Raw genomic sequence first — 21,448 nt, forward strand, 5'->3', positions numbered from 1 at the left:
CTGTGAAACAGACACGTGTTGTAACTTCTGAACATGGTGTTCAGATAGGAAGTTGACAATAAAGAGGAAAGTTCCAAACTACATTGAGGCATAAAATTGTTACTTGGGTGAGAAGCTGGTATCTGTTTTTCTCCCTTGTGGGAGCTATGAACAGCACATGATTTTCCTCCAGAGGATGATGCATAATAAAAGTTATTCCAGTGAAAGCCATTTTTCACACAGAATAGCAAGAAGCAAGCTGGCACTACCACTACTCATCTAACTAACCCAAGGCAAGCTATCCCAGCATGAACTTGTTCAGGTTTCTGCAGTGTTGGTCCCATCCTCACTGTTCCAGCCACTTCAGCGTCTTTGGTAAGAGGTGAAAACATCACGGGTGTATTTCAGTGTCATCACAGAGACACCTGACTGGGATGGGTCTCAAGTGCTACTGTAATTCTCATATCACATAAAATCATCCAAGTCAAGGAAGTTTTGCTAGACTTGATTGTTCTTCATTCAGTAAGTGCTGGAGACTTAAAAAGCACCGCTCTCCTTGCCTGAAGCATTTACATATGAGATGGCTCTTTGCTAATTCCATCAGACTCCTGCAGTCCTTCCCAATGTAAAAAGGAAGCCCTTTCCCTTCACAGCTCTTACTGCATTCAATGAGCTACCAGCATCAGAATACCTTCTTACCTGTTTGTTTCAGTGCCATGGCAATCCCTTTTAGAAACCAAAAAAAAGAAAAAAAACATGCATTCTCATTGTATTTCTGTTTCAGAAAAGGCTATACCTCTATTCTTTAGGCAGAAATCTTCCAATAACAAACCTTTCACTTAATTAATATGTCAAAGAATATTACAAAAATAACACACCAGAAGTAATTCTCCATAGGTATTTTTTAATCTTACCCATAAATCACATCATCATCTGAATCATTCAGCATAGAAAATGCAGGATTGTCTTTCAACTGTGATTCTGAAAAACACAAATAAGGGTTAATTTAGTGTGTTAAATAAACATGACTGTAGTGCTAACTCAACATTGTAACAACAGACACAACTTCCAAGGCAGTCACAACCACAGTTCAACAAAACTATATCAAACAGGAATTCTCTCCTTTAAATTCACTACCCTTCAGCCACATAATTATAGTGCTCTTAAGAGTTAAAGAGACAACATAATTATCTAATTTTTAGATAAATATTCTCTATGTTATCTGTTCATTTCCTCCCTGTGCAATTTCCCATGTCGTATTTCAACCTGCACATAAATTGATTATTCTTAATCAAAATTTCATATGCATTTAAAAAGCACAGACCTCTTGATTAATTTCTGAGCTAAAAATACAGTAGACCAAAGCTGAAATCCCTTGACTGCAAGTCAGTGATTATCCAGTTATTCTCTATCCTTGAAAGAGATGAAGGAACAACTTGTACCTTTATGGTGAGATGAAAAGAAGCACATACCTTCCAATTGCTATTTATGACAAGTCCCTCTAACTTGTTTTAAGGGCTTAATTTCTTGCATAATCTGTGCTGCTTAGCTGCAGTTCATAGCTATATGCAAGTGAAATTCAATCTAGCAATTTGCCATAGCAACTTTTTCCTGGCAGCATTTTACCTTCTGCTGTCCACAAACAAACAGTTCTGCAACCCAGCAGAAGGGGCACTTTATCTTTAGGGGCTTTATCTGCATCCAGCCAGTTCTTTTTCCATTCTGGATGGAAAAATAGCATTTTCTGGAACAGTTTTGTCCATCTCAACTCTAAATTAGAGAAAGAACAAGCTCCACTATTTAGTGCCTTCCCCCTGCATGCTCTCAGCATACACAATATGACTGGACAGGCTGCTAGATAATCTCAGGCCTCCTTTCCCATGAAAGGTTGGGCTACATCATCTTTCCAGGTCTCTTCCAATCTGGGCTCTTTCTGTGGTTCTGTACCTTGAACAGAATGCTTAAAGCAGAGAATATACTCAGTAAAAATATTTATTTTAATGATCTTTGTCTTTTAGTGAGGGAAATGCTTTATAATCATCATGTAAGTCAGACTGTATCCTTTATATCACAATGCAAAACCAGAATTGCCACTGACTCAATCCTTTGTCCCTCCTTACATGGGCCCTGTGCAGCCCTCCCCATAGCAAGTTCTCCAGAATTTCTCCCATATTAGAGATCAGTTTCACTTCTATTTTTCCAACAGCACTTGGATTTCAGAGTCCAGTTTGCCAGCATGCATTAATTTTTGTTAGAACAAAGTACAAATGAAGTGATGTTGTTCCTTAAGGGCTGTCTGTGAGTCACCTCAAAGGTTGGTGCATCACATGCAAACATCATAGTGACTGTAAACTTGAGCTAAGTGCACAAGAATTCAAGCCCAGCTAATCAGCTGATTACATTTTATGTGTTCCTTCATATTTCCAATACTATTTGCTCAGGAGCAGTGAGTGCAGCTTCTGCTTATGTTAACTCACAGCAAACCAGAACAGTAATGAGACAACCAGAATCCAAAGGCATTGCACAACATCTGCTATAATGTCAGCTCCTGTCATGCAGGCTGCCAGACAATGACTCACACTCACCATACAGTGCATTCTTCGAGGGGGAATACACGAAGGCTAATGTGTAGAGATAAAAGTTCAATAACCCATAAAATGATAAGAATTCTGCTGGTACTAAGTGTTAAGGATATTGCTCAATATAGTTCCATACATATTAACTTTGGAAACAAGACCCAACCCATACACAGGCTTTTCAATGGAAAGAATGTTTACCTTACTCAAGCTTGTGAGCATGAGTGGCTAAACAAAACTGCATGTTTTAAATTCAATAACAACTAATGTACTCAACCTATCTCAGGGTAAAGCTCCCACTGAAAACAAAGCTTTAACACAAGTAACATTTTTGGTGAGGCACAGTCTGCTCTTGAGCACTGGAGTGTATGGTCAATCAAATAGTTCTGCTTGAATGCTGAAAGAGAGCAGAGTAAGTTGGGTGTTCAGGTGGGTTTAGTTTGGTTTATTTTTCAAAAAGTTCTTCCTTGGCACACTGATGAAGGGAGGAGAAAGGAACTACATTTGGATAGAACTCTGAAGATGGTTTCTTGCCATTGTTTTAGGTGAATACTAAAGGTTTTATATATTGTTTTCTTCTACCTCCCAACTCATATCTAAGCTAATCAGCAATCAGAGCAGCTGCAGTCATACAGAGCAAGGATCTCATGGTTCAGGGCCAGGAATACAGGTCACAGTCCTGCTGGCAACAGACACCAGAAATAGTCCTTCTCAAGCCACTTGAATTCTCTGTTGTGACCTGTATCACATGGAGACTTGGACCAATACACAAAGGCATTTTCACTGACATCAAAACTATTAATTTCTCCTATTTTAATATGCCCCATGACAACTGGTAAGTATAGAGCAAACAACTGAGGCAGCAAACACAGCCAAATTTGCCATAATATCTCATTAAAATTAGTTAGACCTGCATAAGGTATGCATATCTAAGACTTCATTCCTCTTGGAGAGTATCACGAGCAGTTGTGATGCATGTCATGTGGACACACTAGACTGAGACAACTTTTACAAGAGCCATGGCAAAATGCTGACAGGAGATCCTAAACAAAACAGACTCAACTACAAGAGTCCACCTAGAAGTCAAAGGTCTCAGTCCTAGGTACATCATTTTAAAGCACCCTTTGCATGAAAACAGATTAACATTCCTACTTGAGCACTATCACAACACAAGGATATAGTTTTGGTAGTGAGTTGACAGCTCAGCAACAAAGTTGTCCTGTAGAACTTGTGCTCCAAAGCGTAGGTAGAGTATAACAATGCTGTGGGGAAAAAAATAAAGCATATAGGTGTACTGTGTCCTTAGGCTGCAAAACTGAAATAGTAGATAAAGTATATGAGAAAGTAGTTATGTTAACATGCAGATCACTTCTTTTAAGATACATTTGCTTAGCTAGTCCTAAATTAAGAATGATTCTTTATTGATTAAAAGTTAGCATTCAGCTGAGAAAAGCAGAAATCCTCAGATTTCATCCACTACAGACAATCCAATAGTCAACAGCTATTTGAAATAACAGCTTGGTGTAGGGAAAACAGATATTAACAGTAATGTAAGAAATTAACAGTAAACTTCTGCTTTGACTAAGTGAAGCCTACAAAGCTCCAGAAGAGCTCTGCCAAGTGAACTTCTAAATCTTGTGCACTGCCATGGTAATCAAAATAATATAAACTTAGCTCAAAATCCTCAGAAGGGTTAAAAAATTAAGAAATTATTGCCATCACAATAATATTAAAAGGCATTCTTCAGTTCCATTGACTAACTTATTACAACAAACTGTATTCAAAGCCCTGGAAAAAAGGTTAAAAAAGTGACAGTACTGACAAATGTACTTTGAAAAGCCTTACCTAATGACAAGCACTACAAAGGTTAATGCAGTCAAGAATTTTAACCTGAGATCTGAAAAAGATTGAGGAAAGTTGTTATCAGGGAATTTACACCTACATCTAGGAGAAGCAGGCCTGTTTGGGAAGAATCAAAAGAAGCATTCCTTACCAACATAAGGCATGTTTCGAAGTTCTGAGCATGCCCTCACTATCAGGAACAAAAGGTAGAGAATGTATGTGGTTGCCACCACAAGGAAGAAGATTTTCATTCCCTATAAGGAAAGTGTTAGATTTTATTATTTAATAAGACTTCATCTATTCCTTCTTCTGTCAACAGAAATAATTAGTTCCCAAAAGCACAACACAGAATGGTCCATTTATTCAGGGAAAGCAGGCTCATGAAACAAGGATGGTGATACATTCAGGGAGGTTTTTGGGGAATGTAAAGAAAGGACCCTTAATAAAAACCAGGATTTTGTCAACTGAGTTCAGAGTTGGCTGAATCTCAATAATTCTCTAAAAACACAGCTCCCAAGAACAATACAAGGACCCATGTACATCAAATCTCCCTTTACAACAATAAAGTCTGAAATGTACTAGGGATGGAGACCTTGGCAGGAGTTAAGATGTATCCAAAACTGAACAATAGACTAAAAATTTTTTCTTTCAATTTTAGTCTCCAGATTTGCAAGACAATTTACTTTTCTCAATGGGACAGATATCAATATGGTGTATTCATGATCTAAAGCAAAAACTAAAGTACTCTAGTCAGAATAAGACTGTCTGACCAGCATTTTCTGTTTTCTAAACTGTGTTATACATTTTTATAAAAGAACAGGCCTGTATCTCCTTATATTGCCTAAGTGTACCTGACAATTGGACAGCAAGAAGTAATTTTTGACTTACCTGGAAATTACCTGTGTCAACCCTGTACTGATATGTAGGGTCATGTACTTCATTCACGCTAGAAAAGATTCAGAATTAAAAAGTGGTATTAAAAATGCACAATTCCAGACAAGGTTAAAAAGACATGCCGACCAAGAAACCTACTCACAAAGAAAAGGTTTAAGGTTACTATGTACAGCTTATAACAAAAGGGTTTGGCTGGGTAAGTTGGTGCAATGCCATTAATTCCAATGGAGTCATGACAATACCATATACAGCAAACTAAATTTGAAGAAATATGGAGGATTTAAATTGGGATCATGTCTAATCTCTCCACTTGTTTTTTAGAAAATGTGTATCACGTAAATTCCTACAAGCCTTCAGGATTTCTACAAGTCTTCATGATTCAGTGTCTACATTTTACCCTTAGAAAATTGTGGCATGAGGCCTTCCCTCATAGCAATTTTACTAATAGCATGAGCATTTCCTGCAACTGCACTGCTTTCAGTAATGCACAACGGCAAGGAGAAGGTTAGAAGGTATCTTTCTTCTGAGAGATAAAATAAGGGACAAACACCTGAGACTAAAACAGTATAAAACTACAAATGTACTAAAATGGATGATGTTTTCTGGGTGGGGAAGAGTGACACCTTTAACACAGCAAACTGGAAAAAAGGGAGAACCACTAAACCCAGCAAAATAATAGAGTTCTGAGTAAAGACAGCATAGCTTGACTAAGCCATGTCAGTACCAGTTGTGCAGGTTTAATAGCCAGGAAAGTCTGGTCAAACTATGTCATAATTAGCCACAGAGAAACTGTTGCTTCAGCTACTCAATTAGCTACAAATGCTAATTGAGCCATAGCCCTAGATTCTTGTAGGGAGCCATAACATACTGACAAAGTAGAATGATTTCTACATCACACTCAGATTTATGAAATTATTTACTACTAGGCTTTCCATGGAGAACTGTTTTCAAATCAGTCACAATTTGCAGAACAGAAAGATGAAGAATTTGAACTCCATTCCTGTATCACGATCCGAGCATTAAGAAACAGATACACCAGGTACACACAGTATTCTCACTCTTGAACACTCTCAGCTCTCATTGTGCAATACATTTGAAATTACTTACGTTTGCCATATTCCCAGTGTAACAGAGGCCAGCCACAACAGTCCAACAATAAAGAATTTGGGCAGATAGAAAGTTAAGCACTTCCTTTCCCCCTGTCATGGAAACAATAGTGTGGTGAAAGTGTGAACCCATACTTCAGATTTTATTCATTCTTTACAAAATAAAATAACTGTCATCTTTGTTTCACTCAACGTGAACTGGATTAAGAGACTCATCTTTTATATTTTTATCCTGCACAAGTGACAGAAGAAGACATTATATTGTATCCTCATTTGTGTTAATAAGATGAATTAGAGTTGGAGCATCCTATTTATAAGGTCCCACATATTTCACTGATAATGCAAATACAGGCATAGGCTCCAGGATTCCTATTTCTCTTATGTAGTATTTTAAATTAGTTAAAAAAAAAAAACAATCAACTACCACACACAACATCAAAACCCTTCAAGCAAGAATGAAGCATAATGGCATCATAGTTCTGACAACTGTCTCATCTATTGCATTCAGGCTTGGTTGACTCAAAATAATCTACTTCACCATAAATCATTCTAACTCCAAAGCTTCATATGTCACACTGTACTTTATGAATAAAATAAATGTTTGTTTTGTAAGAATTTGATTTCATTTTTGTCACCTTTTGAGAGAACTGAACAAAACAAGTCCTGTCTCCTCAGTAAGTAGAAGATACTGTTGCATCTCTTACCTGTACTCTTATACCATGGTAAACACAAAGCCAGAACAACAACAATGCACACAGAAACAGTGACTGGAATAGATCATCCAGCATTCCAGGAAACCAGCTGTTCACCAGAAAAGAAAGGGGGAAAAATGGATCTGTAACAAAACAACACCAAAAAAAAGGTTAAACACAGAGAAAAAAAGCCTTTCAGTATGAAAAGTAAAGCAAAATCTAACTTCAGCAGAACAAAAAAAAAAAGCCTAGATTTTTTCAATTTACCCCAGTAAATGAAACTGGAGCTTCCTTTATTTTCAATAAATTAACAAAGAAAATGGTGCCTCCAGCAGCAATCCACTCTGTAGGAATAATCTTGAATGGTTGCCAACATTTCTAGAGGATTTTAGGTTTGATTAGACTTTCTATTAAACTACTGTTAATGGTGACAATCTAAAAAAATATTGTATAAATAAGATGCAAATATTCTTTTGGTACTGCTAGAAAGTGCAGAATTTTTTTACTGGACCAAAAGTAGCCTCCATTTTTAACTAAAGTGTGAATATCTGAAAAATGAAGACAGCAGACAAACAGAAATTGAAAGGTTAAGTATAGCAAGCACCTATTCCAATCAGAGCTTTAAATAGTTGACATCCATGTGACTGAGAAGAACAAAATCCACCCACTCATGCCCTTGAATTTGCTACACTTGGAAAGGGCTGTTTTTTTTCTTTAATTTAGTTTTCTGAAGCTTTACAAACAGCTGCTTATAAGTTCAAGGAGAAATTCCATTTTGCCTCCTCTTTTTGTCTCTTCCTTTTCTGCTTCTGTTTTAAAATGGTGCCTTTCCAAAAATTCAAGGATACAAGTACCATTGTAAAGTAGCAAGAGAGGCAGTAGGATGGACATCCATTTCTGTTCAATACCCCAGTCTCTCATGGAGAATTTCCGCAGGGAATGTGCAAACAGACACTGTAAAACAATAACAATTTGTAAGGAAGGAATACAGCCTTCAATGGTTTAACCAGAGCTAGGGCAGAGCTGAGCACACTGCCAAGGCTACTTCATGAGGCCTTTGCACTGAGAACACTGTAAAATGGACACCAGGTCACCTAGTTTCAAGTTTGCTCACTGACCCCAATGCAAATTACTTTTTTCTCAAGCAAACTGGGAAGTGAAGCAGCCAGTACCTGAAAATCAACAAGGTGTGAAAAAAAGGATGTTGCCTCGTTACTGGTCACACACTATCAATGACTTCCACTTGAACTCACTTTTTAAAAAAGCAGATTGCATTTTATATTCACAATTACCTGAGCAACATCACCTGCAAGAAAATGCTATGGAAGCATGTAGTATTTTGGTGTCCCTATTCTGAAAGTTCAGGATTTTAGATTTTATGTTGGCTTTTTTTCCAATCACTTCTTTTCCAGGAGCCAAGACAGGTTAGAGAGGAGATATCATCTAAATCATAGCATAATTTAGGTTGTAAGGGGCCTCTGGAGGTCACCTGGCCCATACTCACATGCAAGGCAGTGATAACTTTCATGTTAGATCAAGGTCAAGCAGCCCACACTCTGGCCATCCTATTCCTGAGCCTACCTACACTGCAAAATAATACTTTCCTTTTGTCCTCACAATTTCCTTTGTCTAAGCAATTTTTTTTTCTGTTTAATCCAAACCCAGAGTTTAGAAAAACAAGTTTTCCCACTCATCCTATTTTCTTAATGTCCCTTCAATACCACTTGTAAAAACATAAAAGCAGCAACTACATAAGTATTTCAGAAACATTTTTACACCCAGTCAGTGACATGTCAACTTTGCTGCCTGGGGTTAAACTCCTAAACACAGCATTAGAGAGCACTGTTATCAGCTGTCTACACAATAAACTCCAGAAAAGCTGCAAAAGAATCTTACCGTGACCATAAAAGTAAGAACTACAAAGACAAATCGGAACCATATCTCCACTTGTGAAAAGGTTGGATTGTAGGTCTTCCACTACAAGAAAACAGAAGAGCCCAATGAGTAATGTTCTGACAAACTACATATGACATCAATAATCAGCACTTTACTGCAGATACTGAAAAGTTCTGTGGCTTTTCAAAATTTAAAGGTATAACCAAATTCCGCTGTGTCACCATGGAAAAATAAAGACAAATTTGTAATCACAGGACAATCTGGCAAAAAGATAAGAAAAGCAGCCTAATAACCTTGCTTCTCTTTTATCCTGCCATTTCCTAACATAGTGCTGTCTTATGTAAAGCACTCTCAGGACAAACAGGATAATCTCCATTGATCTCACTGCACTTTCAATCAAAGTCTGAATGCCAATAAATGAGTAAATCCAGTGTGTTGTTCGGTACTACCAGGGTCAGATGCATAACTTGATTATGAAGAAGTCAGAAAGGTACAGGTGTACTTCCTGTCAGGAGTCTATGCTCTTAAAGCTTACTCACTTGTCTCAGAAGTTAAAAAAGAGAAAATCATGTAAAGGAAGGATAAGTAGCTTACCAGAAACACAGAAATCTTTACACAGGCTAAGGAAGAAAGCCTCCTTCTTCTACTCTAGTCATTAGAAGGCATAGATATTAATTATAACATATCGGTTTACATAAACTCTGCTCTGTTGACAATTTATCTCATACCTGGCATGCTTCTGAAGCCATTTTTGAAATGTAAGCTCCCTGGCAAACGCATGCTCTGCTCATCTGAACAAGCTTTACCTTTCAATGTATTAAATCTGTCAACATCTGTCTTGTCTTTTTAAACTGTAAATGTAGAACGAAAATTATATGTAGAGAAACTTATTATACAAAAGGCAATCCATTGATTTCAACTGAGATCACCACAAACAATTGTAATAATGAAATAAATGTGACAATTTTAGTTGCTGCAGGAAAGTTTGGGTTGAAGTTGTTTTGGGATTGCATACAGGTCTGCCTTAAAGGCAGCCTGCAAAGGAAGATAAAAAACTGTACAACTATAAATGCCCCAATACTATGTTCAATTTGAAATCTGGAATAAAGAATAAATAAAGGGTTTGCAAGCCTAGGGGATTTTTCCCCTTAGAGCTTATTTTTAATTATACTCTTTATGCACTGGAGTATTAAAAATACTAATATTTAGAAAGTTAATTTGGTATGTTAAAAATATTTTTCCTTTACAGGAAAAATGATTTTTGGTTGCTACCTGCTCTGACACAGTGAATGCTGTATACAGGTAAATATACCAGAGTAATCTGTATTATAAACTTGGTTTAGTTCCCTTTTCTCCCAATGCAAATGTTTCTAAATTGCTTTCTGGAGTCAATCAATACACACTATATAAAGCACTATTAACTGAGATAGTTATTCCACTGGAGAGCATTTGAGTGAATTATTTTAGTAACCTGCTTGTGTTAGCTGAAAAAAACCAATTCTCTTCCTCATAAGCACAGTGCTCCTCCAAAAAAACTCTTCATTTTCCTTTGACTTAGTTAAACCTTTCCAGTTCACACTTGTAGGAAGTTTGGAAAACTTTGCTAATTCAAATACACCTCCTGGAGAGGCTGAAAAAAAAAATACCATCCTGCAGACAGGCAGCATCTCTATAAGCAAATGCAGAAAACTGGATGTTCTAATCTAGCTTGCCTATTGTAAAAAATATCTCACAGCATTCAGACTAAATTTATCTATTACAGAATACAGCAGCAGTAGTTCTGAGAGAATTTTTTTCCTTTTGGAGTTAAAAAATTTAGTCTTGACCCTTATCAACAGTAAATTCTGTAACAGCTCTGACATCAGTAGTGACAGAAAAAATAATTATGATGCATTTTTAAATTTATCTTCAAAAATCTGATACTTTTTTGTTACAGTTAAAGCACACTTTAATACAGCATTAAAGAGACTTCTTTTAACAGACTAAACCTTTAAACTTACTGTGAAAGTAATATTCTGGATGGTGGATGCTAACTTGTTCCGATCTTCAAAGATAACAAATATGTTGTACTGAGTGTAGTTCAGGTAGCCCAGGTGAGCAACAATGATTTCACTGCATTTCTGTGAACACACACACAGAACAGAAATTAGAAGTCTTCAAATTATTCCAGAATATGCACTGTTAGTATAGGTTGGAAAATTTGCTCCTAAATGGTCCAATATTGATGATATTTATTATATATCTCACCACTCTCAGTCGGTCTAATCAAAATTGTCTTGAAAGGTACCAGAGAGAGCAGAAGAAACTGCTAAAGTGAGTCAGGTGGATCAGTGGCTGAACAATAAATTCAAATATAAGTGCCAGCTTTTCCCCTGAGCCAGTGACAGCAACTGCTTGCAGCACCAGGATGGAACCAAATAACTCTGTCACTAACTCACGCTGGTGAGATGGGCCTACCTTATACTAACTCACTTAAAAAGTTAACAGGAGAAAAGAGAAAAGCGAAGTATATTGCTCTCTTGATTGTGTAATTAAATCTAATGGAGCAGTATTAATTAATTTCTGCAAATTTCACAGATAAGCACATGTATCTATATAAAAAGAAAACACCTGATTTACTATATATGCTTATCATTAAAAACTTCAGCTATGTCCTTCCTAAAGGATTTGCATCTGGAGAAGCTGTTTTGAATGTCTTCAAGCTTAAAAATTTCAGTGAAAATTACATTAGAATCTCCAAATGTTTCTTCACACTGGCAAAAAATGTGGCTTTTTCAGAACATAGTTGCCAGCTGATTTCAAGCAGATTCTGCAAGGTGTTGGAGAAGAATTTTTGTCTCCTCAGGAACCCCATATCAAATCTTCTGCTACAACATCACTTTCTTCAGTGCTGCTAAACCTGTTTAGGTGACTGAACAGGACCCACTGCTTTCCTGACAAAGAGCAACTCTAACAAGAGGAGTCTGTAACAGTCAACAGACACAAGTCACAGAACTGAACAGAAAAATGATGGACAGGAAGGTGTCTTGTCAGCATTACTGCCTACGTTGCCATTACAAATAAAACTGTCCTGTAGAGTCTTTCCTGAGACATGTTTAACAGGTAAATTCTTATTTGCAATGTAAATTAGCATGCACACAGATTTAAAGAAAATGCCCTACATGAGAGTTTTGTTTAAGCAAGTGCATACTTGTGCACAACTGAGTAACCTCGTCCGATTGTGAACTTGGTTGTTAACGAATGGTGTGCTTCCATCCTTCACCACTCCCAGCACTCTGACTGTCATAGTCACATTCTTCTTGAGGGATACTGGAATTAAAACAGCAAACATTAATCTATTGCTACTTGCAGAAATTAAATCTCTATAGAGTTCCAAAATTGTTTAAAACATGCTATCCAAATACTACCTAGACTTACCCAGCTATACATTACTGGAGCAGGGTACAGTATTTTTATAGCATAGGCAGTAAGTCACAAGCCCTATACTGAAGCTACAGATTAACAATTACTAATATAGTATTTCTCACATATATCCAGGGAAGCTGTATTGAAAAATCAATACCATTACAATCTACACATCTAATTCCCCCCAAAATGAAGAAGGAAATACACAGATTATCTAGATACTATTGTTTTCACAAAAATAACAAACAATTTGTCCCCTACTCCTGTTGCTTACAATTCAATCAGTGCTGTCCATCTCTTTATGAAGCGAGGGGGGTGAGGCGGAAGAAAAACCCATCAGAGGAGAAACCCACCAACCACAGCCAGAAAGCAACAGGAGCATGTGTGTGACAGATGGAATTAAAGGTACAACAGACAGGTTGCTATAGCAGTTTCCTGAGAATTAGGTCAGATTCTCACCATCGTGCTGATCCAACTCAACCACACAGGTCAGCCACAGCTGCTGGTTGTAAGTTGACAGTGGTGGCGAACTTAAATTAAATGGCTTCAGCTGTAAGAAACCCCACAAGGTTAGCACCAGCCTTTACACTGCTACATGACAGACCTGTAGTTACAGTGATGAAAGGCATGCTAATTATGTTTGTGACAATGTTTTTGAGAAGAGATTTGTATGTGCTACTCTGTGGACAGCGTGATAAGCAGCTCGCACAGAAGTCTTCCACAGAAGTAGCTTAAACAGCACACATATTTTGCAAAGCACTGAAGTAAGGAAAGGTACAACTACCTAAACAGAAAAGTTCAGATGTGAAAAACAAAATCCTGAGGCCTTGCTTGAATATAAGAAATAATGTTTAGAACTTTACATCAAAAGTCAGATTTGTGGGCCTTCATCTGCTACACAGTTTTAAACTTTTTAAACTATAATTACAAAAAAGCCCTATTTTCCACTAGGTTTTCTAAAAATTCCCCATTGAGTTCAAAAGAATGAAAGGTATCATTAACAGATAAAACCTACATGCAGGAAAGACTTCTCTAATGTGAAATCAAGATGGGCTTCCCGCCCGCAGTACTGTATCAATCCAAACACATATAGGCGACTGATAGGTAAAAAAAAAAAAAAAAAAAAAAAAGAAAAAAAGCAGTGTCCCAGTGTATTTAAAGGAAATACGCTTTAAAAAAAACACACAAAGAACCTTTTTAGCTATTGCACAAAAAATACTTTAGATATTAGATTGACAATGAAGAGTTAGACAAACAAAAATGCAAGAACTGAGAACCAAAATACGAAAGCACTTAAGAATATGTGAATGTTCCTCTTAGAAAGCCAGATCCCACGTCTTGGTCACATGAAAGCTAACAATTAACAAGAAATACTCCTTTACAGATGACAGAAAGGGAAATCACAATAGAGATAAGCATTAGTTGCCACTGAGTGCATCATTTTTCAGTGCATGTTCTCAATTTCTATTTCTGAACCCCTACAAGAATCTCCAGCATTAATTCACCAGAGGAAAACTCACATGCTTCTTTATCAGAAACTGCTGTGCAGAAACACCCTAGAAGTCTCTATCTGACCTGCTCCCAACAGTAAGAGACCAGAAACTGCTGCTGGCTATTCATGAACTAACACAGTGGTAGAACAATATTGCATGATCAACTTCAAACTGGAAAGCACCACAAAGACATTCTGCAGTAAAAGTTTAAATATTTAAAATGACTGGGGGGGAAGGAGAGAAATGTTTAACATTACTAACATCAAATAAAGCCACTCATATAATCCAACAATATTTAGTAACTCTTACCTTTAAGCTGTTATTTAAGTCAGTTCTTGCTACAGAAGTTTCAATTACGTTAGGACCTACACAATATATAAGAAGGAAGAAAGAAAATAATATTGAAGTATACATACAAGCGATGATGTAAATATAGGTTTTCAAAAGACTGTACAAAATACCTTCTGCAAAGAAGGTAAATGGTATTCCACTTTGCAGATAAAGGGTAAAGCACTCAGATATCTCAATATTATATCAAATTTATCAAAATTATATCAATATTATATCAAATTTATAAATTTGACCTGCATATTCCTTTAAGCATCTCTGCCATGGTATTTCTACACATCATTAAATAAAGTAAATTATAAGCCAAGAACTCCACGGCAAAAGCCCTGAATGTGTACTCTAAACTACTACAATTTTAGTAGTTTTTTATTCATATATATCTCTATCTTTATCTATCTATATACGTATATATATCTGCCAGGATTTTATGGGAATGCAGTCGTGAAAGCACTCAGCTACAGAACCCCCTTGTTTAATCATCTGAGGCTGCTGAAGGCCATGTCCAGTTAAGTCTTTAACATCTTTAAGGACAGAGACTCCACAACCTGTCTGGGAAACCTGTTCCAGATTTTAACTACCACTACAGTAGGAAAAATGTCCTAATATCTAACTGGAATTTCTTCTGCTCCAGCTTATGCTGCACCTCTGAGAAAAGCCCCATCTTTGTAACCCCTGATAAGGTGGTTCCAGACAGAGCAGTACAATTTCCCTTTAGGCATGTAAGAGCACGGAGTACTGAGGACAAGAGGAATGCACATGTGTGCGTTTTTATGTACACAAAACACACAAGGACTAACCCAGGAAAGTGACAGGGAAGAGCAGGAAAACATCCTACACAGCAGGCTGTGAACACACAGAGAGGATGTACGGCAGGTAGGACATGAGCAAGACATATGCACCTGCACTTGGGCTAGGAGGATCCCTCTGTCCAAACAGTCTCTCCCTGTATATATTTAGTCTGGCAATTAAACGGATTTTTTTAACCCTCAAAATATGCTCTTTCAATTGCAAACTCAGTACTAAAAAATTAAGAAAGAAAAGCAGTTTCTCACACAGATCAAACATTTCAAACTTACTACAAAGAAAGAATGGAAAAGAAGGAAGTTTATAAATGAGCAGCATGGGATCACTCTGTCCAAGATGGATTAGCTGTCATGACAGCTCAACATGCAGCACTGCTTGGGCTCCTACAACCACACTAATAACAATATTAACCATCTTACAGACTTAAAAGAAAAAAATTAAGAATTTCAGCCATCACAGCTAGACTTTCATATAAGAATTGCAGTGCAACATCACTAACAGCCACCCACTATAAAGTCAGTTCAGCATCATTGAACTTTTCAGCTCTCAAGTACATATAAACCAGATTTTTGAAAGGCATTTTTTGTTTTAAAAAGCAAAACTGAGTTTCAGTAGGTGTTCACAGTTGGTAAGCCATCATATATCAGTAATTAAGTCTTGACAAAACAACTAGGAATAGCCTTTTTAAGGGTTTTTATTTTCTTAATTGGAAGATATGAACCAGTATTGGGACAGAGAAATCAAAGTTCTTAACAGCAAATAATGAAGCTCTAGTGCTATAACTGCTTCTTCTCTAGCAAGTGATAAATAAAAGCTTTTGAAACAAAATGATGCTGTGGCTGAATTACTAACAAATGGAGACTAATTTAAATAGTTGTTGTTTTTCTTTTAGTCTTGCTCATTTAACATAATAACAGATAAAGGCAAAGAACTATCCTGAGTTGATGAACTGCACAGCTACCAAAAATGAGTTCTGCACCCTGGATTTTCTTTGAACTTGTCTCACCCCAAAGATAACACAGACCCATTGTGAAAAGAGAAAGAAAGTGAGTGCAACTTGGAAAAAAGTCCAAACAAGTCTGTGTCTGCTTTGGGTTACAGGAACCGTAAGAGCAGCATCCATCTCCAATCAAACTGATTTCTCAGATGAAAATCAAGAGTTCTGCCAGGCTTCCCAAACTGCAGGTACAGATGTTGGGTGTGGGCAATGGCACACTTAAGTAGCACAGAAAATATGGCTGCATCTCCCACACTTTCATTTACTTAGTGGGTTTGGTGAGCTTTTCTCAGACTGGACCCTCTAACGAGGGAGCATTCTCTTGTTAGGGCCCCTCCTTCTACTCACAGGAAGCAAGCAGCAAAAAGCCAAGAGGAATATCACAATAATTGTTCAGTGGATCTCCTCCCAAGGTAAACAGCATTCTTTTAAAAACATTTCAGTTATAATAATGAACACTGCCAGCCAAACTATCCAGCAAACCAGTCTTACAAGGGCAAGAATCCCACAGCCATGCCAGCTCCTGACGGGGATCACAGGCAAGGCCTGGGACCACAGCATGGCACAGATGACCAAGTGCTGCTTACAGCAGCCAAGTCCCCTGGGCCAAAGGTGACCATATCACCAGATTTCTCTGCATGCAGACACAGTGCACCAGCACAGCTCCCTCTCAGGTTCTGCTACTGATCAAGAACAAAACACTCAGTCTTCTCTTCCAGGAGCACTGCCTAGTCTTACATAAAACCACTGTCTTTCATTTCGTGCAGCCTGGCAGTATAAGTACACAACTATACATACTGTTCAATTTTAAAGCCAAATAGCCCAATTACACTAAATCAAATAATTCCATTTTCCCCCCCTTTATCATAACATGCACTTTTGCAAATGTGTTAATGCAGTATTTTAGTGGCCAGATAATGCCCTTCAGCACCCTTCAGCAAGTCACAGGAATATCAGTGGTTAACCTTTATGAACTGAAAGCCAGTTTAGACCTTTGGCTACTATAATAAATCAAACAGCAGGAAAGAACATTTTATTTCTCAGACAAATTTTATTATTGAAGGCTATTATGAAAAATGTACTGCCTACAAGGCACAGATGGGCATAAAAAGCCCAAACAGCTGCCTCCAATTAACCCACCCTTCTTTCCAAGTCAGGCAGGGCTGGATGGCTCTGAGGCCTGGGAGCCCTTCTCACTCTAAAGGAAGTGAAGGACAGGGCAGAGTAGAGACAAACCCAACAGGCCAAAAAGTGTCAGAGAGGGACACACTGGACAAGCTGAGTGATGTGGAAGTCAGCAGTAAAGCAGAGGAAGATGGTAACAACCTAAAGGAATTCTTATGTGGGGGTGGGTTGCTTGATGAGCACCAGTCACTCTCCTTCTCCCTGTCACTTCTGTACTGATAAAGCTCTTCTGACAGCAGAGTATCAGTACATTTAACACTGCTAGGAGAGCACACTGACTTATTTTTCAAGTATGTTTTAGCCCTGGAAAAGCCCTCTGGCATGAAATAAAGAAGGGTCCCATGCTTTTCAACTCCCCAGTGACACTGCACCTTTGTTGACCAGACCAGCACAAATCTCTCTGATCTCCAGGATGAGTACCCAGGCTTTATGTGCTTAAGCCTCCCAGGTCATGTCAGGACTCTCACAAAGATCTCTGAAACCAGAGATCTAAGCTCATATACATTTGACAAGTGAAGTTCATATTTTTACACTAAAATATTTTGTATTTATGTGGCATCTATCACCCAAGCATTTAGTAGGCTTTACAAACAGTTATGAGTTTCCTCACAGGAAATCAAGTATTAGCACTACCATTTTTCATATAGAAATACAAAGGAAAACAATTAATGTAGCAGTCTGCTGAAAAATTATGTTGCAATGAAGCTGCTTGTTTCAGTTTATTGTGTCTGTCCCCTGCAAAGCAGTTGCAAATACCAAGTCTTTGTAGGTAGTACTTCTATGAAAATGTGAGATAGAAGAAAAACTTCCCTGTCTCTGTCAAGACAAAGGCTTCCTCAGACATCTCAGGAGCAGTAAGCTCATTAGCATTTAAATACATCTGTAAATACCAACAGGTTTAGCCAAAGTATATGAGAACTGCAATCTTTTAAAAAGAGAACATCCTTACCTGCTATTCCTATGAAGACTGTCAGACCAAAACAAATAAAGAATACTACAAAGACCAGAACAAAATGCCTTTTGGACAGCGTATACAATCGCATCGGGGCCAGCCTACAGGAAGCAAAAGAAACCACAGAATTAGTGTCTGCCGTATTTCTAAAGGGACAGAAAATAAACCCCATTCACTATTCAACAAAGAAAATTAAACCAAACACTGAGGTAACGTGTAACACTAAGGAAAAACATGCTGCTTCACAGAGCAAAGATAACAGGAATTATTAAACACATGTATGTACACACACATCTGTGCTCCAAAATGTATGAATTTTTTCTATTGTCCTAAATCTTGAGCAACAGAAAGCATTTCTTAAAGGGAGAAAAGGCTGTTTGTGTTTTTTCATACATTAATAACTTAAACATCCAAGACCCTATATCTCCTGCAATGAGAGCTCAATCTAAAGGGACAGACATCACTGACAACTCAGTTACCAGCATAGGATCTTGATGAGCTGTCTGTACCCTATAAATATATTTCAGCCTAGCAGGATCATCCCTAACAAGGAGTAGGGCAGAACTCCAGATCTGCTAGATCTGCATGCTCAGGCTTTGAACTCTTGTCTGAGTTCCACCAAAGCTTGGGAAACAAAAACCTGAACTCAGGTTTGCTACTGGACACCTAAATACAAATACACATACAAGCAATGACATCTCCTGTACTATGCATTGGTGGTTATCATTAGGCTAAAGACAAAAGGGGGGCAGGGGTGTGGTGTGCATTGAAAATACCAACTGCATTCCCTGGAAAACAGTTCTGTTAGCCTAAGGGAAATATGAATAAATAACTAATCTTACATAAGGTGGACAAATCCACCATGTTTCAAAATACAGCAAACATTTCCTCTTGAGTTACACCAGAACTGAGCCACCACATACCTGACTTTCCACTGCTGCTCCAGGAGGTATAATCATAGGAATCTGTACAGTTTGTATGGGAAAGCTGCAGGACTGGGGGGCTGACGGGGTGGTGGTGGTGTTTTTCAATACATTTGTAGGAGCACCATCATGGAAAGAAATGAAACCTTAAGACTTTAATGACAGCACTCCCTTTTAGCTTGCAATAAAACTTCTTCCTTCTTTTCACCAGCTGAATGGTGCTCTTACTGGTTCACCACATTAACAAAGAATTGCAGAAGAGGTGGTGAAATCCTCCCCATAAACCCAGCCTGAACTCTGGGACCAGGTACCATGAGCTGCATGCATGGCAGCCCTTAAAGCAAGGCAAACAATTCACTTTAAACCACTACAAAGATTTAATAATAACAACCTCTGTTTTCTTTGAGAATCGCTGCATTTTCCCCAAATGAAGGACTACCAAAACCAATTTGCAAACTTTACTGTAAAGTTTGAGAGATCCAAATCTTAATTTATTAACACAGAAAGGAGGTGGGGAAGGGAGGAAAACCCCACAGAAGTGATGAGAACTGCAAGCAAGAAGCTGCAAACGTTACGAGCCTGCACAAACTGGCCGTGCAGGACTCCAGGCACAGCACCTGCAAAACACTTGCCACACACCTTTACACACAGCAGAAACTCTGCATCAGTCTAGAGGTAGAACAGCTGACTCTACAGCCAAAAAAGGCAAACCAAATATGAAACAACCAAGTAACTGCCATATAAGTAATATAAGATCAGCACACAGAAGCCTCACAGACAAACAGGGTTTTAAGTTGACTTTTAAAACCACAAATAGAGGCATTTCAAAGCAGAACCCGTCTGCAGGACTTTTGCAGGGATGTAACTGCAGTATTTTTCCTATGTCAATGTCTTAAACCCTCAGCCCTCATGCACTTAAACTATGTTAAAGCTGTTAAATCTGTAATAGTTCTAAAACAACTAATTAAGGTGCATTTTTCCATCAGCTCCAGGGGCTCCTTCAGTTCCACAGATGACCTGGTGTTCCCTGTCTACCTGAGTACACCAAGTATGGGATATTATCTTGAGATACCAAAGTATTAATCTTGCCAAGAAAATCCCTGACATATAAAAACAGCACATAAAATGTGAACATGCCTAAATTATCTGTAAGGGTTCAAGTGGATACCAAATGCTTCATGGCAGGGCACACAGTGAGGATCTCTCAACACAGCAAAGTCCATGGCTTGAGCACAGCTGACAGCTGGAAGGGTATCCTGTTTGCAGTTATGCATAACATACACTTGTGCTGTCTGAACAGCTCACATCTGGGCAGCCACTTGACAGCTACAGGCTGATGCAGGATACTTCTGACTCGCTGTGCATGTTCCTGGTTCTTTTCAGAACTTCCCTAATTTCAAAGTTTTTGCATTGCAGACATTTCAAAATGCATGATGTGGACATGAAAAGCAGCTCCCTCCCCACACTCCTTACAGGAAAGCCACCAGTTCCTCACCCAGCCAAGAGTGCTACAACCACTGGCAATTAACACCTTGGTTTACACATAAGCCAGAGCAGATGTGAGCTTTTGAAGAACACATTCCAGACATTGGCTCATTCTTTATTCCAGCTGCTCTCCAGATGGTGCAACACCTAGTAGTTGGAAAGGGTAGTGTACACCTACCTCCCCAGCCAAGAGTGGAGACACAGAGAGCAGGGACACACCCCGTGTTTTCCTTTTGCTCACACCTGTACTCCTCAAGTCTCATTTAAGCCCCTGACCGAATGTGCTGCTTTAGAGGTCAGTAAGGCAACGTGGACACTTTTATTCACAGCAAATGTAAGAACTCAGCCAAATCTGAACTGCATTTCTCATGAGGGCAAACCACAATTTACAGCATTCCTATCAGGTGATGCATGCTCCATTGCCCCTTGCTGCAGCTGCATAACTTCCTTGTGCAGATTTGTCTCCTTGCACCTACCACCAGCTGACACACAAAGCAGGTCAAATCACCTTCCCCTGAGTCCATTGTTTAACACCTGCCTTTTGGAAAGAGATTACATAAAGTTTATGAATATACCTAAGTGCAAGTTGGTGATGCCCCACTGACAGCCTCTATCTTACATTTGAAATGCCCAAGAAAGGAATGAAATGTTGGAAACACATTTATAGGAAAATCAAAAAAGATTACTCCCTCTGGATGCACCTGTTCAAACAAGTAAAAAACTGTGCTTTGCTTTACCAAGCCAAGTGGAAGATACTTTAATCAGCCCAACCACAGCAGTCCAAAGCTCAAGACTAGGCATCCAACTGTCTGCAGGTCTTTCAGGCAGCTTTTACCACCTACACTCAGCTTTACCCTAATTCAGTGTGGTT

General features: G+C 38.3%; 1 protein-coding gene across 3 annotated transcripts in view; it reads right to left on the reverse strand.

Annotated features, from left to right (window-relative positions):
- Positions 1-21,448, reverse strand: part of TMEM181 (transmembrane protein 181) — a 34,026-nt gene that overhangs the window by 3,843 nt on the left and 8,735 nt on the right. For 2 of the 3 annotated variants that reach the window (XM_074537674.1, XM_074537676.1), the window contains exons 2-16: positions 18,167-18,270; positions 14,193-14,248; positions 12,850-12,940; positions 12,176-12,294; positions 10,986-11,105; positions 8,986-9,066; positions 7,944-8,043; positions 7,102-7,232; positions 6,399-6,490; positions 5,286-5,343; positions 4,549-4,651; positions 4,401-4,452; positions 3,735-3,817; positions 2,565-2,654; positions 894-960 (exon numbers count right to left, since the gene is read on the reverse strand). In XM_074537674.1, the coding sequence (XP_074393775.1) occupies positions 894-960; positions 2,565-2,654; positions 3,735-3,817; positions 4,401-4,452; positions 4,549-4,651; positions 5,286-5,343; positions 6,399-6,490; positions 7,102-7,232; positions 7,944-8,043; positions 8,986-9,066; positions 10,986-11,105; positions 12,176-12,294; positions 12,850-12,940; positions 14,193-14,248; positions 18,167-18,270 (1,347 nt within the window). Of the gene's footprint in view, positions 1-6; positions 706-893; positions 961-2,564; positions 2,655-3,734; positions 3,818-4,400; positions 4,453-4,548; positions 4,652-5,285; positions 5,344-6,398; positions 6,491-7,101; positions 7,233-7,943; positions 8,044-8,985; positions 9,067-10,985; positions 11,106-12,175; positions 12,295-12,849; positions 12,941-14,192; positions 14,249-18,166; positions 18,271-21,448 lie in introns of those variants that run through there. The other variant, XM_074537675.1, reaches the window with a different exon arrangement.

This window comes from Zonotrichia albicollis, chromosome 3 (genome assembly GCF_047830755.1).
Source record: "Zonotrichia albicollis isolate bZonAlb1 chromosome 3, bZonAlb1.hap1, whole genome shotgun sequence".
NCBI lineage: Eukaryota > Metazoa > Chordata > Aves > Passeriformes > Passerellidae > Zonotrichia > Zonotrichia albicollis.